The 15,662-nt window shown below is 42.4% G+C and overlaps 4 protein-coding genes across 5 annotated transcripts; 3 read left to right on the top strand and 1 right to left on the bottom strand.

The window, feature by feature from the left end:
* Positions 1–4,542, top strand: blzf1 (basic leucine zipper nuclear factor 1). 2 transcript variants are annotated; one of them, XM_085456225.1, is made up of 7 exons: positions 1–59; positions 743–841; positions 1,147–1,607; positions 1,842–2,041; positions 2,151–2,279; positions 2,429–2,666; positions 2,769–4,542. In XM_085456225.1, exons 2-7 carry the CDS (start codon positions 823–825, stop codon positions 2,952–2,954), a joined length of 1,233 nt encoding a protein of 410 aa, XP_085312351.1. In that variant the 5' UTR covers positions 1–59; positions 743–822; the 3' UTR covers positions 2,955–4,542. The 2 variants fall into 2 exon arrangements, with proteins under 2 accessions (XP_085312351.1, XP_085312343.1); XM_085456217.1 differs by lacking the exon at positions 1–59 and adding an exon at positions 362–445.
* On the bottom strand, positions 4,257–6,566 carry trmt10c (tRNA methyltransferase 10C, mitochondrial RNase P subunit). Its single transcript, XM_085456206.1, has one exon. It carries the CDS (start codon positions 6,128–6,130, stop codon positions 4,613–4,615), a length of 1,518 nt encoding a protein of 505 aa, XP_085312332.1. The 5' UTR covers positions 6,131–6,566; the 3' UTR covers positions 4,257–4,612.
* A 41-nt stretch (positions 6,567–6,607) lies between these two features.
* txnl4b (thioredoxin-like 4B) lies at positions 6,608–10,055 on the top strand. The gene is made up of 3 exons (XM_085456281.1): positions 6,608–6,765; positions 6,850–7,001; positions 9,163–10,055. The coding sequence occupies exons 1-3, from the start codon at positions 6,634–6,636 to the stop codon at positions 9,326–9,328; spliced, it is 450 nt and encodes a 149-aa protein (XP_085312407.1). The 5' UTR covers positions 6,608–6,633; the 3' UTR covers positions 9,329–10,055.
* A 1,003-nt stretch (positions 10,056–11,058) lies between these two features.
* On the top strand, positions 11,059–15,199 carry mrpl16 (mitochondrial ribosomal protein L16). The gene is made up of 5 exons (XM_085456117.1): positions 11,059–11,302; positions 12,407–12,478; positions 13,702–13,850; positions 14,412–14,705; positions 14,844–15,199. The coding sequence occupies exons 1-5, from the start codon at positions 11,233–11,235 to the stop codon at positions 15,033–15,035; spliced, it is 777 nt and encodes a 258-aa protein (XP_085312243.1). The 5' UTR covers positions 11,059–11,232; the 3' UTR covers positions 15,036–15,199.
* Positions 15,200–15,662: the final 463 nt, after the last annotated feature.

The following is a 15,662-nucleotide window of genomic DNA, read 5'->3' as shown; positions in this document are numbered from 1 at the left end:
CACCAGCGGTTTATCGCAGCATCTATTTCGGACCATAAATCAGCTGAGGCTTAAGAAATGTTAGTAGAATGATAGATAAACCGATCTGAGATCAGTGTGTTGTGACGTTGAGGGGAGTAATTGGGTGGAATAGTTCCTGGGTTACATCTGACAGGCTACGTGCGACCTGCGCTACTTTTTCGACAAAAACGATTATTTTGTAGATAATGTAACAGCTATTCAAGTTTAGGATTACAAAACAAAAACGTGGCTTAATATTTACGCAGTTATTTCCATCTGGCGAGCGGGTTAGAAAGGTGTATTGCTGGTTTAACAGGAAGTTTTGCCTGGGAGGTAAAAATCAGGGTAAAAATCTCACACGAAACTCGCGAGAGGCCAACTGTGTCCGGTGGCAAAACAAACAGCCTGGGGCTTACGGCTAGTTAAGCGAGGAGGATTCTACCCAGTATGTTATCCAATTATATCTGTGAACTCACTAGAAACGATACCAAATACACAGAAAAGCGTCTTGTATACTCATTATGACACAGCTAATGCTAATATAAAGCGAAGTTGTTTATCATTGACGCTGCTCTGCAATCGGCTAATGTTAGCACAGTTAGCTTCCTACCAAGTTACCGTTATCACGTTACGTTTTCAGAGCCTCAGCTGTTAACCCTGACCTTTGACTGGCGGTCTTCTTTAATCATTGGACACGACAGGTGTTAAAAATATTTCACTTTCCCCATTGTTGTTATTACAGGGCGAAGGGCCACCCGAGACGTCATCAAGACGTGGGTTTCACCCAAACAGACTACCTTTCACACCAACACCACCTCCACCATGACTGCTGCTGTTAGAGGTACGTGTGGTTTCTTTGTGCTCTAGTGTTCACATTTTACACACGGGTATTTGTAAAGTCAGCGGAAGTAAACTTGACCAAGAGTTGATGGAAGTCTGTCTTTTTATCGTCTTCATGCGTTTCTTGTGCTGTTTGGTGTTTGCGGAGCTTCTGTTTTTGTGAAACATAAACAAAGCTGACACACATAAGGATTAAAGCTTTACAACATTGTTAGGCATATGTATTCCACTGCACTGTCCGCATGTTAGAGGAATCGGACTCAGTGCAAAGTGTGATCACAATTCTTGTTCCTTTTTATCTTCCAGATTCTGCCAGTGTGCCTGTCCGAGGTCCTGGCGATGGCATGGAAACTGAAAAACCGCCAGCCATCCTGGAGGTTAACACAGATACACTTCCACCAGGTCCATCTGAAGTTCCCCTCGTGAAAGTAGCTAGCCCAAAGCGCAGCCCCAAATCTACCCATCCAGCACCTCCTGCTGCCCCGCAGCCACTCGGAGTGCTCCACCTTGGGAAAGTAACTCGAGAGGCCTGCACAGAGGTGGAGGCTGTGAGGATCATGGTCCCACGTGCTGCTATTAGCCGGAGCAGCCGCACAGGAGCCACTGAGGCGAAAGGGGAGACCGGGCAACAGGCTGAGGAGCAGGGGTCTCCTTCGCTGCATTTAGTGGAGGACTGGAGAGGACAGCTGGTGAAGCTGCAGAACTCTGAGCGCAGGCTGCTGCAGGACAAAGAAGGCCTGTCCAATCAGCTCCGTGTGCAAACAGAGGTGAGGCTGCAATGAAACTGACACGCATTATTTAAATATCAGACACACTGAGGACCCTTTTTTTTTTTTTAAAATGGTGAGCACAACAAAAATGTAACTAATATGGTTTGTTATTCTTAAAGCTTTTTTTATTTTTAATGACAAAGTTCTTTACAATACGAAGAGAGAAGACAGTTCAACTTCTCATTTGTGTTTTCAGTTGTAAAAGGAGGTTTTATCAAATTTGTGCGCTAGGTGAACCGTGAGCTAAAGAAGCTGCTGGTGGCGTCGGTGGGTGACGACCTTCAGTACCACTTTGAGCGCCTGTCACGGGAGAAAAATCAGCTGATTTTGGAGAACGAGGCTCTGGGCAGGAGTCTGGCACACACTGCAGAGCAACTAGAGCGAATGAGTATCCAGTGTGACGTTTGGAGGAGCAAGTTCCTGGCCAGCAGGTAATGGACAGTATAATTCAGTGGAAGATAAATTAAAAAATGTATGTGTGTGTATATATATTATCTGTGTTTTGCTGAATAAACTCTTGAATTTGTGTTGTCTCCTCAGAGTCATGGCAGAGGAACTAACGAATGCCAGAGCAGCTCTGCAGAGACAGACCAGAGAGGCACAAGGAGCAATTCAGGACCTGCTGTTGGAGAGAGAGGAGTTCTCCAGGGACATGATGCTCACCCACAGGTAAGATTGTGACTCACATGTAGTGATTAAATAAACTGGAGTGTCTATTATAAGAACTCTAAACTTAAAGCATACTGGAACTCAGAGCCCCTGATGCTGGCGTGAATGATGGCAGTATGTGTTGACGTTACCTGTTTTTGTGTTTTCAGATCTCTGGAGCAGCTCCTGGTGTCTCTGCAGTGGGGCAGACAACAGACGTACTATCCCACCTCACAACCCCTAAGCACGGGAGAGCTGGCGGTGGCCAATCACAAGCTAGCAGACGCCATCAACGCCCACCTGCTGGGTAACAGCGGCGGCAGCAGCACCAATGCCGCAAAAAGCAGCAGCAGCAGCGCAGCAGCTGAGCAGCTCTGCAGCACACCGGCTGAGAAGATGGCCGAGAAGGTGAAGGTTTTACATGTTTGTTTATGATAAATATCATATTTAATTTCTCACATTTGTAAGAAAATCCAGAAACTCACAGATGTCACTCACTTTCTGTCTCAGGTGCTGAAGAGTTTAGATCCCATTTCCTGCTCCGAAAACAAGGCTGAGTCTCCACTCAGTGACTCCACCCCCTCAAACTTCCTCAATAGTAAGAAGAGCATTGGCAGGTTTCACCCTTACACCCGCTACGAGAACATTACGTTTAACTGCTGTGAGCGCTGTACAGGAGACATCCTGGTGCTGTAGAGGTCACAGAGACTACCACAAACATCGTTGGAGCTTATTTCAAAGGACTGAGTGTAGTCTGAGGGTTACTGGAGCTTTGTGTTTAGTTGGAACAGCAGCAGACAGTTGCTGCTCTCCTGGTTGTGGTTTTACCCTGACTGTTATTTTTACATTTCAGATGATGGTCGGAATATATATGGCTCTGTTTATTTTGTTACTTTTATTTGCTCTTTAACTGAATTCAGGAATCGTAACGCAATGATTAGACATTTCACTGGGATGTGACATCAAGGTGAGTCCGTGTTATGCGTTGAACAGAGATGCAAACATGCACGCTGGAAGCGATTCACAGCAGCGTGATGATCGGTGACCATAGTCACTGGCGATGGACATGGACAGAACCCAAGATCAGTTTTTCTCGACTTCCAGGCCAGCGACTAAAGTGACTACCTGTAAGAATGATTGACTTATTATCTGAAAGTATATGCATTTGGAGGTTACCTAGGCAACTGGAGCAGAGAATATATTTATTTTTAAAAAAGAAAGTAGAAATGTGGAGATTATAGTTTCAAGCCAAACAGCTGGCACGGCTGCGATACCTTCTACAGACGTCCTTGTGTAGATGAGTTAGTGAAACAACTTTATCATCTGTTGGTGTCTTATTGTATGTTGTGACTTACCTACTTTATTGCACCCAGGTGTAACCATTGGATATGCTTGCATCTGTCCATTGCCAGCCACTTTGGTTTGCAGAAATTCAGCCAACTCTTTCAAGTTTGTGCTTTTCTTTCTTCTGATCAGATGCAATGTTTTGCACCATCCTCATATTTATCACTACACTGTGTTTATGTAGTAACAGAGAAATTATTGCCTTATTACTGAATGCAATTCTGAAGTAACTCATCTATACAAGGCATTTTTAGAAGGTTTTAATTGCCACATTTTGACTTTACTCTCAAAATGATCAAAAACAATTTTTTCTTAATGTGGCACTAATACTCCTTCGGAGCCTCCAGTCTTTAGTGTGTTTTGAGGGTGTGCTGAGTTTTATTTGCATATTCCAGCTGTAAGTTTGATCCTGAGACTTGAAAGTATGTTGTGTAAATACCCCTCCAGTGAGCTGCTTCCACTGTGACTGTATATAAAGTGAATCAGGGTCCCTCCTATACTGCAGGAGCCACACTTCCTCTGTATAATGGTGCTACCTTATTTAGGAAAACACTGTATTAATATATTTTGTATATTTCATCATGTAAATGCATTAATATACAGTATTTTGGAAGTGGACAGATGGTACTACAAGAGCAAAAATGACCTTGACTCTTTTTTTTTTTTTTTTTCCTCTTCATTTAATGTCATTTTTGTTTTGTCTATTATTATTTAAAAAGAAATGTATAAGGGCTGTATTTTTGCTTCAAAACACATTACAATAAAATAACTGGTAATCGATTGAAAATATGTATTTAAAACTGAGCTGTTTCTTTCATCTCTTTTGGAAACGACTGCTCTTTGCAGTAATAGTGATGGTTTCATCTGCAGTGAATGCACAACAAATATCTGTACATCCTTTGTTTTTCTAAAATAAAGACCAAAGTAGTTTCTACTTTTGCATTGTTGTCATTAAAGCAGCATTTATTCACTTTCAATTTACATTTACAAAATAGCAAAAGTTTGTTTTCTCACTCCTCATGCCACCACATCCTGTTCCTGCCTCCACTTTTTCTGGCTTCTATGTCACTCTTTAATGATGTCCGTACTTTGGTTCCAGCTGGTGTGTTTTCTCTGTCTCTTCCAGTGAACCCGGACTCTCTGTGCTCTTTGTTTTTAAATGTGTTTATATTTCTTTTCTCTCCTGACCTCGGTGGCCTGTCGCCATCATATCTGGCTCTGTGTCTGGTAGTCTGCGTCTGTTGTTGGTGGAAGCCATCGTGCTTCCTTTTAGGCACAAACTGTAACGCCTCATCCCATCTCCCTCTATCCTTGAAAGAGAGCATAATGCGGATCATCTGATCCAGAGTCAGATTTTTGGCTCCCATCTCCCAGTGGAGGAACTCATCGAGGGGTAAACGGGCTGTGGCCAGCTTCAGACGCTTTGCATTGGCCAGCGATAAGCCTTTCTGGATCGAGCGGTCCACTAGAGCTCCGATGATATAAACCTTTGAGTGGTCAAAGGTGCGGAGGACGTTGGGCGAGTCTGCAGTGAGGTACACGAGCTGTTCGCGGGGGAACAGGTCAACGTGCTGCCGCTCAGAGGTGGAGATGAGTAGGCGCTCCCAAGTCTCTGCACCGTACCGTTGGAGCAGCTCCTTCTTGTAGAGTCCATCTGGCTGCAGGTTGCAGAAGTGGAGATGGTAGGGCTCAGTGGCACGCCGGTTTAGCCCTTCAACATCCATCAGCTGGGACACCGTGTTCTCGATCTCCCGTCTGGACATGTGCGACTCATAGCTCATGTCAAACACCAGCGGCTGACCGAACACCATGGACTGAGCGGACTTCCACGCCAGCAGCTTGTCCAGAGAACGGTCCCAGAATTGAAGGAAGAGTGTGTTTTTCAACCTGGGTCCACCCTCGCCCTCCCCTTCCTCTCCACCGCTCTCCAGTTCTCTTCTCTCCATCAAAGATGCTTCTCTCTTGGCTGCCTTCTGCTGCTGCTTCTCCTTACGGGCCTTTTTGTGGCGCTCCCTGATAGCCAGGTACTTCAGGTACTTCTTCCTGGAAGACTTGGTGGTGAGCTTCGCCAGTGTCTCCACCTCCTCATCAGTCATCTCTTCAGGTACAAGCTTTCCAGCTTGCTGCCACATCGCAACCAGATCCCGCATTGCCTCCAGAGAAGACCCGTCCTTTGAATCATCTCCTGGCTCTTTCAGGTTCTCATCATCATCACTTTCCTCTGCTTCATCTTGAACCTGCTTCTCATCAAATGCAGCCTGGGATCTCATCACAGACTTCCACCTGTCCAGATCTAGAGCCTCTGTTTCCTGGGTTTTACCTGCTTTCGTCTGCGCAGCATCTGTCCCCGCTGGGCTGATAGCACTGAGGAGGCGGATGGACACCGCGATGGACGCTCTGTGCCTGCTGGCCCTGCTGTTGCTGGTATTAAAACTGCACACTTGCCTCCCGAAAGCGCAGAATGACACAGAATGAGCGCATTTCCAAAAAACAGCACAGCCTCTGGGAGTGAAGAGCCGCAGCAACATCGCCACAAATGAAACGAAACAAGAGCTGCTTAGAAAACCAGGAGAGCCAGACTGTGTTTACAGAAGCGCTTCTCCCAGACTTCCGCTGTTATTCAAGTATTACAAGTAACGGCAACATCTCACTCAGAGTCCAGAACGTTCTCAGACGTGTGCTCACATGTGTTGACGGCCAGGCTTCTCAAACACTAGGGAAGAAGGTCACGGTGTCACACTATAATGTGTCGTAGAGGAAACAACGAGGTGGCACAGCATCGATTGTCTTTGTTGAGAAGAGAACACGAGCCGTTTTTAGCCAGCTAAATCTATACAATATATTTAAATGGTAATATGATATAATAAATTATAAACCACAGCTTATTTAAATTATTTCCACAGTGTCTCTAATTAAAGTTAAGGCGGATATTTGATGGTGTCGCACACGACGCAATGATGACGCACTTCCCTCCCGGAAGTAAAACAACCGTGCTCTTGACAGGGGGAGACGTTAGCTCGTTAGCCTCAAAATGAGTTTGTTTTTGCCCAAATTAACGTGCAAAAAAGATATCGACGAAGTCATTAAAGGGGTGGCAGAAAAAGTCGTGGTTTTACGGTTCGGCAGGGACGATGACTCGGTGTGTCTGCAGCTCGACGAGATAGTAAGCTGAAACGGTGACATGAATGTAAATAATAACTGCTCACTCTCTACTTTAGCTCATGTGTCTCCTGTCTTTCTGTTGTAGCTCTCTAAAACGGCCCACGACTTGAGTAACATGGCGTCCATTTACATCGTCGATGTTGATAAAGCTCCCATTTACACGAGATACTTCGACATAAGCTACATCCCCTCCACTGTCTTCTTCTTCAACGGACAGCACATGAAGGTCGATTATGGGTGAGTGGACCTAGGGCTCAGAATGACATTAACCTAAAATCACTATAAGAAGACATTAGTTTGAAGCAGTCGAATAGCTTGAACCAGGGAAGTGACCCGAGTGATTATCGAGGGCCACTGAGCTACCCCTCAGTTACATTTTCCTTGCCAGACTTTCTTGAGTTTTTTTTGTTTTGTTAAACAAACGCTTAAAAGATTACTTAGCAAAGAAGTAATCTAAAACACACACACGCACACATTGTGTCTTTAGGCAGCAAAAACACCTTATGTCTCTGCTTATTTAATTGAATCTATGATATGTGCAAAAGATAACAGACATTAATTGGCACTTTTCACCTACAAGGTGTATTACAAATAGCTATTAGCTGAAAACATAGCATTTGTGATCATGCTGTGCAGTGTTCCCTTAAAATACATATGAAAAAACTGTAGGAAGTCAAGTTACACAGACTGGTGTTTAATAAGCCACCAAATAAGGCAGAAACCAGAGATTTTTTTGATGGTAAACTGGTCTTGAAGTACAGAGAGAGAGCTGTGCAGGAAGTGTGATTTTTATCATGGTGGAAGCAAAACTGCCAAAGTAAGAGGAACTGCATGGCAATGTGTATTAAACAGAAGTGTAGTTCTTATCTTCTTAGCTGCTGGTTCAATGAATTTTGAATAATGAATCAATATCACATTATTCAAATTAAGAGATTTGAATCAGGAAATCAGTTTTTTTAAACCCACCCCTAAATCCAAGTATACCTGGATAGAGAAAAAAAAAAAAAAAAACATGGAAAATTATCAGTCATGAATTGGCCCCCCAAAAGCCCAGACCTTAGCATTATTTAAGCACTGTGGGGTCATCTTAGATATGTAGATAGATAGCCATTTACGTGCATATGCAGTGAGATTGGACCCTTTCTGACTGTACATACAAATCCCATACTTCACATTGGGAAGACATGTCAAGAGAGGTAGGATGGAAGCAATGAATATGCAATATATGATGGAACATGAGGAGGAAAAAGAACTCCACCCAGACTGAGCTACTACAGGACGACAGTTTGAGAACAGAAAAAAAACACCTCAGCACAGAGAGCACATGAGTCTTCACACCACCATATAACATAAAGGACGTGCATCGGAGCCGCTTGGAGGGGGAGGAGGGTGATTGTATATCTGTGTCTGATTACGTGTGTCTGTGTGCGTGTGTGTATCCTGTATCAACTGAAAAGAGAGCGTCCTTTCACCCAGTTCTAAGCAAAAGTCAGCAGTTCTCCAGCCGCCGCAGTTGGCCTTGAAGGATGTGGCCAGAGGGTCAAATCACAGTCCTGTTATCAGGGGGAGTTGTTCCAGCCAGCTTTCGGCCTTGAAGCCTTCTAAGCTGACGGCCGGGTAGCTGAATAAGATGATGGTTGTTTGGTTTAAGGTTAGAGTGACCGGGCTGCATTTGATTTCGCAGGTGATCTAATATCCATCACTGGTCCCCAGGTCTATCCAGTTCTCTTTGCAGAGCTGTGAGCTTCTCCAAGATCTTATCCATATTGCGTTCAATAAGCACGGTTTGAGTACTCACGGCTCTGCCCATCGCGTCGATCTTGACAGACAACAGAACATTCATTCCTGAAGGCTGTTTACAGATGTTATATAAAAGCTTGCCTGTCAGTCTGCCCCAGGGCAGCTGTGGCTACAATGTAGCTTGCCATCACCAGTGTGTGAATGTGTGTGTGAATGGGTGGATGACTGGGTGTGTAAAGTGCTTTGGGGTCCCTAGGCGGGACTAGTAAAAGCGCTATACAAATATTTGCCATTTGCCATTCCTGAAGGCTGTTTACAGATGTTATATAAAAGCTTGCCTAAGAGAGTTCAGGTTGTGTTGAAGAATAAAGGTGGTCATACCAAATATTGACTTTCAAACTCATTCGAATTTTACAAACTCTGATGCTCTATTTATTTTGACACGTTTCATTAACGTTGTATTTCCGTTCCTAATTATAAAGAAATAAGGGATTTCAGACTTTTTTCAAATTCATTTTGATGGCATGACTTTCAACTTAAGAATAATCAATGTCAATTTTGTGGATACATATCAACACATACCAAAAGTATAAGCTACTGCTGATGCGCAAAGAGTCAGAATAAGGCCAACAGTTGTTAATAATTGTTTGTCTTTCAGCTCTCCAGATCACACCAAGTTCGTTGGCAGCTTCAAAACCAAGCAAGATTTCATGGACCTGATTGAAGTGATCTACAGAGGAGCCATGCGGGGGAAAATGATCGTCCAGAGTCCCATAGATCCTCAAAATATTCCCAAATATGATCTCCTCTACCACGGGATTTAGAATCGGTGACTTTATTCATTATGTGATGGGCAAGAAGCTCTGCAGAGTAGCACTGACGGCTGCTGAATGAGTAACAAGAGACATTCAGACTTTGAACCACAAAGTAGCTGTTTGAGGAATACTAAAGTGCCTCCGATTTAAAGACTGTTGAACATTTATTCTTTTTTTGTTGTTGTTCTTGTTGTAGAGATCAAATTACCGACAGTGTTTTTGCCTTTACTGTTTCTACTCCTGATACTTTAAAGGTTCTTCTAATTCACTTAGACAGGGAGTGTAACAGTAAGGAGGATTGCGGGTTAGTAAAAACAGATATCAACAGAAGTGTTTTGCAAATATTTGATGATATAGGAAATGCAAACCTAAGGGATGTAAAGAGTTTGACTGCAGGGTAGTCTCTACCAGTTTTTAACAGAACTATGTGGGAGGCTGGAAAAACTGGAATGAGTTCAAATTTTACCTGTGTTAAGTAATGGCAGGTGCGCACTCTGTAGTGGGATTTGTCAAATGTTTCATAGTTTATTTTGTTAACACTAAAAAAAAATTTTATCAGTGAAAAATATAATTTTGGTGTTTTTTGTTTTTTTCTGCCTTCTTCACACGTTTGATAGGCGTGAGTTTTGATGCACTGTGTTAGCGTTTCCTGTGGTAAACCAATGTATATCAGCAGCGAGATGGCACATTTATCCACTGTGCATGCTCTGCTGTTATAATAAAATTTCAACCATCATTTTTCTCTGCGTTCTCTCGGCTCAGCCCTCCTGTTGGACAGGTGTCTGTCTGTGTGGAGTTTGCATTTTCTACCTGTTTAGAACAAGTTTCTTAGGATCACTGGTGTTAATGTAAGGGTAAGGTAATTAAATTTGATCTTCTGATGACAGCAGTGGACTGTGGTATAGAAGCTTGTTTCTGCCACTGAAACAAACACGATTGATTGGCAGAGATAAGTTGAAATTTTCATCTCAAATTGTCAACTTAATTTGAAATTTTACATTATTATTATTTTTTTTTCAATTTTGAGTTCAAGTTTCTCAACAAGGTGAGTTAGTAAGTTGAAAATTTCAGATGATTATTTAGAAAGTTTAAACTTATGGGTGGCAAAAATGTATTATTTTCTAAACTTTTGTTTGTTCCAGTGGCACAAAAAAAAACTTCCATAGAGCAGTGTGCATACGTCTAAAATCCCCCATAGGTGGATAATAGAAGTAGGTTGAGATCTATTGACCTTATTAGTCCTCCTAGGACCTGGTGTTCACATATGTGGACATAACATTTTGGGTCCTCTAGACCAAAATACAAAATTTTGCTCTACAAGGGCCTGATATTCACTTACGAGGACATGATACTGCTACTGTTCTATTGAAATTTAAAACAAATATCCTCATATGTGCATCTCATTTTTTGTCAGAAAAAAAAAATCAGGTAAAAAAATAAATAAATCTGGCAATTCTTTGTTTTTAAACTTCTCAGGTCCCAATCAGCCCAAATATCAAAGAGAAATTAAAAATGCATGCCATGAAAGAGTTCGAGTCTTAGGAGGTTAAGGTGGATTTTTACTGTGTCAGCTTCTGAACTCATGTGCTAAATGTGTATATAAATCAAATACCACAATAGATTTTGTACTTTCATGTGATATGTTTATATCACATTAAATATATCAGATTAATGATAATAATGACAAGAAAAAGCCAGAAAGAGGGCTGTAATACTTTTATTGTGAAAGACACGAACACCGGAAATGTTTCTTTTTGTGCCGGAAGTCTTACAGTAACTCCGCGATGGCAGCGACCTTTTGTCCAACGTGGTGTTTGTAGAATTTTATATTATTCACACACCTAAAATGCTCGTATATGTACCACACGGAATGACTGTTTGGTGTTTGTAGGGTCCATTTCAACGCTAACATCATGCTCTCCCTCATTAAAGCTGCTGCCGGCGGGCTGACCGGAATCTGTCAAACCAGCAGTCACCTACAAGGTAATACAAGCTAGCTAATGGTAACCTCATCATAACGTTAACCTCCAGGTAAAGGTGGAAACGGGGCATTTTGATTAGGTTACCGACATTCACTACTAGGTAGACGAGACTGCAGCTAAACTGTGTAAACCTTATTTTCCATGCTAACGTTACACAGTTAGCCCATAAAGAAAGGCAGTGTATGAAGACAGGATCCTGGCCAGGGTTATCAACTAGACGGGCAACCAGCCAGTAAACACAACAATTAAAAATAAAGAGTGAGTTCATTCGTATATCACAGTGCAGTAATGCACCGCTGTGTGTATGGTGTGGTTACTTTAAACCACACCATACACACAATTACACCAATCCATGGATGGGTGTAAGTAGGCTCGTAGAGAAGCAGTCACAAGACTACAGAGAGAAATCATGAGAGATGTTCTCTCTGGTGCCGATGTGGATCAGTGAGTTCACCACACACTAGTACAGTGACTGTAAGGGCACGGTGTCTTCCAACACATTTTCACTTGTTTTGCAGTTTATGAGTGAGGTCCTGCCTTAAAACTGGGCAACTGGGCCACTCACACATGCATACTACAGGATTTGGTCAGCTGTGGAAACCTTGCTCTTGCACTAAGTTTTTGAGCTGATGGTAAGGAGATGAGGTTTGGGGCTCTGAGGTTATTGAATCAGCAGAGCTTTGGCAATTTTTCACTCGGCATGCAGGACTTGGACAGGACTTGGACCCCCAAGGTCCTTAACGCTGAGGCTGATTGAAGTGATTAGACATTTGGCTACTGAAGCACTTCTATGACAGAAATGCCATATTAATTTTATTCAACAGGATATGATAATTACATTATGCCAAACAAGAAACCTGCAGTTAACAATAAGCTGCACATGTACAAAGAGCAGCTGACTTCCTGTAAAAGCTGGACACACAGTAAATAGATTTTCCACACAGGACATGACAACATCAGTTTCAGATGAAGACAAGTTCACCGCAGACTTGCTTCAAGCATATTTTTCGTAAATATAACAGCCTACACAAGTAAGACTTGTTTTGTTTCTGAAAACCACAAAATTCCTCTTGCACAGTTGTCTCACGTGTGGTTTACTCCACAGGTCCTTTGCACAGCTACTTGAAAGTCCTCTCTGCAGGGCTGAAGACATATGAAATCCCTCCAGACTACAGTGGTAATTATTCATCTTCTTTTCACTTATTTGTGTCAGGCTGTTTAATTTTTATGGCTTTACACTGCTGGTCCAGAGTCATGCTTCATTTTCATTAAACAACCCCAACCATGACTTAAATCACAGCATGAAGCTTTCAAAAGTAACCCCAACTCTCAACCTGCGGGCCTTTATATGCTGATTTCTCCGCCTATTAAGAAAACCTGAAATATATTTATTGTTTCAAAAATCATGCAGAGGGATATACCAGATGTGCATGAGTCAGTAGTTATGATTCATGTGAATAGGGCTGTTTGATATAACGATTTATATATCGGATGACTATATAAAAACATCTATCGGTTCATTTTACGCTATAGTTTGTTTCATGGTGTCGCAAAATAAACTGTTTACGTCAATATTTTTTCATGGCTCTATTAATTTCTTAAAGTTCTCTCTTTCTCTTATATTTAATATAACCACACTACAGACGGACAAGCGCCTGTTTTTATGCGTTGTCGTTAGCAACAACAACGGTAAAACCACGGCATGTCCGCTTGTTTATTTTCCACATGAACCTTTCACAATAAAGCTCAAGATCCTGTTGAGACTTTTCAAAATAAACTGAATCATGTGAAAGAGTATGCAGAGTATTTACGGATGAGAAGCAAAAAAGCCGCCAGGTGTTAAAAAATAAACCTTAGACTCAAACGTTAGAACAGGCTTTTCCCCGCAGCACGCTGTGTAATAAATACTTTCTCAGTTATGCACAGGTTCAAAATTGAAAAGGTGAAACACGTTCATCTCACTGTAGATTTGGAAAGGTCACCAATCAGACTGCACTGCGATGTAAACATGAACAGTGGGAAGACATCTATAGTTTTCCTACAAACATTGCTGACATAAATGTGCCTGTAGCAGGGCTGTACAAATCTTTAGGGTTTGGGTTTCTTCTAGATGTGTCATGGCAACACAATTCACACTTTGCATGCGTCAATTCACTCCTTTCTGTTGTGAAAAGGTCGCCTCTGATCCAAAACACCCGTGGAGGAAATTGTGCCGGAGGTGCAGTTTTCACCATGAGTGTTGCGTGGACTATTAGTATAGCAGTTAGAGCTCCAATCCCAACCCTTCTCCACATAGCAACCTTTTTATTTGCATCCAGCACCCTCAGTTCTGGTGTTCAGTAGCAGGTAAATATGTAAATATGTGACATGTTCCTTCGTGCCTGTTTTTATCCTCTACAGATGTGGTGCTGCCAGACAAGCCCAAACTGAAGTTTTTGAACAAGGTGCCGAACTTAAAAAAGGCCAAGAAAGAGGCAAAGAAGCTGTGGGATATCCAGGGCCCAGCTAAATCTGCAAATACCTTCACCACGGGACAGTACGCTATTGTGGTGAGTGCATTTATCTTACTTTAGATATGGCTGACAGTAGTGTTGCATGTTTTATAGGATATGACTAAGTGCCTTGACATTTTGTTTGTTCTGTGCTGATCAAGATTTATAGTTAAAATAAAAGGTGACTCAACCTGGTTCTTTTTTAATTTTACTCAAGATATTTTTTTTAAAGTACTTGCTGGAAAAACTTAACAGTACACCTGCAAGTTAAATGAGATGAAACGGCACCTGTCTGTCACACAGCGGCCACAGCATGGTAACTTTAAGCCTTTTACACAGTTTAAATGAAGTGAGGTATTTGTCAGTTTGGCGCGGGTAGATGGTGAAAGTGAGTGATGGGAAACAAAGCCGCTTTTTGTGCCAGAATGTTTTGTGCCGATGTTGGCTTCTTTAAAATGGGTTTTTATGTGGATTGATTTCAGGGACTGCAGTTTTTGGCATTAAACTGACTTAAGAGTTGCTGCCTGGTTTAATCTGTGTGCTGCCATATGTTTTTTTAAATAGTTAAAAAATAGAGAATGACACTAAGTGACCTGTTTTCTCTGATCTGATATACAGGCCTTGGGAGGTGGGTACCTCCACTGGGGTCATATAGAGATGATGCGTCTTACGATCAATCGAAAGATGGACGCCCGGACCACGTTTGCAATGTGGCGCATCAACGCCCCTTACAAGCCCATCACACGGAAAGGTCTGGGTCAGCGCATGGGTGGGGGCAAGGGAGCCATCGACCACTACGTGACACCGGTTCGTTACGGACGTTTGATCGTGGAGGTGGGAGGAAAGGTGGAGCTGGGCGAGGTCGAGCACATCTTGACTGAAGTGGCAAAGAAGCTTCCTTTTCCTGCGAAGGTGAGATCACAGATAAGGCATGCGCTGGTGGGAGAAAAAGTCTGAACTGTTTTCAGATGATGCGATTTGATTAGAAGTGACCGCAGTTTTTACCCACTGGTTCTCTGTGGTAACAGTATTCTCATGTCTTTATTCCAGGTAATGAGCAAAGAGAGTCTAGCAGCCCTGCATAAGAAACCAGCTGACATGGAGCAGAACAACCAGAATCCCTGGAGCTTTAAGAAGATCGCACAGGGCAACATGCTGGGCATCAGGAGGGTGCTCAGCCCCTTCGACCTGCACAACCACGGACGCTTCACGGGCAAATTTCACTTTCCACAGAGGGTGTGACACACCTGAGGGACTGAAATTTAATAGTGTTGTAATGTGAAGAAGATTTTGGAATTCTGAAATGCTCCATCTTTCAGTTGTATGTCGGGATCTTCTGTCATCTTTTTGGGTTTTTGTGTGTTTTTCCAATTATGTTAGCAAATATATCATGTTCTTAAAGTGGTGTTTTTGTCTATTTTTTTTGCTCATCACAGTTTATAAGGGTCTGTACTCCAAGAGTATTCGTCAAATGTTAGTGAAACTTGCAAACAATGATCACTTAATGGCTCTTCACCAAAGTTAGGTCACGTGTCATTTTACTGGAAATAAAATGAGAGTCGTAATGGTTTGTGAGCTGGCAGGCTGCCGTGCCACTGGCATTTTGGTAATGCTATGGCTCATTTTCAGTTAGCTGTTTAACTCAGTTTTGTCTAATAGGGGGAAATAAGATGTAAAGGTTAAACATTTACATGAAAATATAGATTTGAGTGTACAGATTACACCACATGGTGTGCGTCGGTTGCTCCAATATTTACAGTCTTCTTAAAGTGATTAGCAACACTTTGAAGTGGGGAACATGAAATCTCTGACTTGTGGCTTCTCAGCTCAGTGGTTAGCATTGATCCCTCACAGCAAGAGTCCTTTGTT

Source organism: Copadichromis virginalis, linkage group LG1 (assembly GCF_057382275.1).
Source record: "Copadichromis virginalis isolate Kocher_CV1m ecotype Utaka linkage group LG1, C_Virginalis_male_GT1.1, whole genome shotgun sequence".
Lineage (NCBI taxonomy): Eukaryota > Metazoa > Chordata > Actinopteri > Cichliformes > Cichlidae > Copadichromis > Copadichromis virginalis.
Note: the sequence above shows the minus strand (reverse complement) of the source record. Positions and strands in the feature narration are given on the sequence as shown.

Bases quoted from the DNA above. Each gene is read 5' to 3' on its own strand.
- blzf1 (XM_085456225.1), top strand. The intron at 1,608-1,841 runs GTGAGGCTGCAA...TTTGTGCGCTAG, and splicing joins AGCTCCGTGTGCAAACAGAG to GTGAACCGTGAGCTAAAGAA. The intron at 2,280-2,428 runs GTAAGATTGTGA...TTGTGTTTTCAG, and splicing joins GACATGATGCTCACCCACAG to ATCTCTGGAGCAGCTCCTGG.
- mrpl16 (XM_085456117.1), top strand. From the start codon at position 11,233: ATGCTCTCCCTCATTAAAGCTGCTGCCGGCGGGCTGACCGGAATCTGT. The intron at 12,479-13,701 runs GTAATTATTCAT...TATCCTCTACAG, and splicing joins AATCCCTCCAGACTACAGTG to ATGTGGTGCTGCCAGACAAG. The intron at 13,851-14,411 runs GTGAGTGCATTT...TCTGATATACAG, and splicing joins CGGGACAGTACGCTATTGTG to GCCTTGGGAGGTGGGTACCT.
- trmt10c (XM_085456206.1), bottom strand. From the start codon at position 6,130: ATGTTGCTGCGGCTCTTCACTCCCAGAGGCTGTGCTGTTTTTTGGAAA.
- txnl4b (XM_085456281.1), top strand. From the start codon at position 6,634: ATGAGTTTGTTTTTGCCCAAATTAACGTGCAAAAAAGATATCGACGAA. The intron at 6,766-6,849 runs GTAAGCTGAAAC...TTTCTGTTGTAG, and splicing joins GTCTGCAGCTCGACGAGATA to CTCTCTAAAACGGCCCACGA. The intron at 7,002-9,162 runs GTGAGTGGACCT...TTTGTCTTTCAG, and splicing joins CACATGAAGGTCGATTATGG to CTCTCCAGATCACACCAAGT.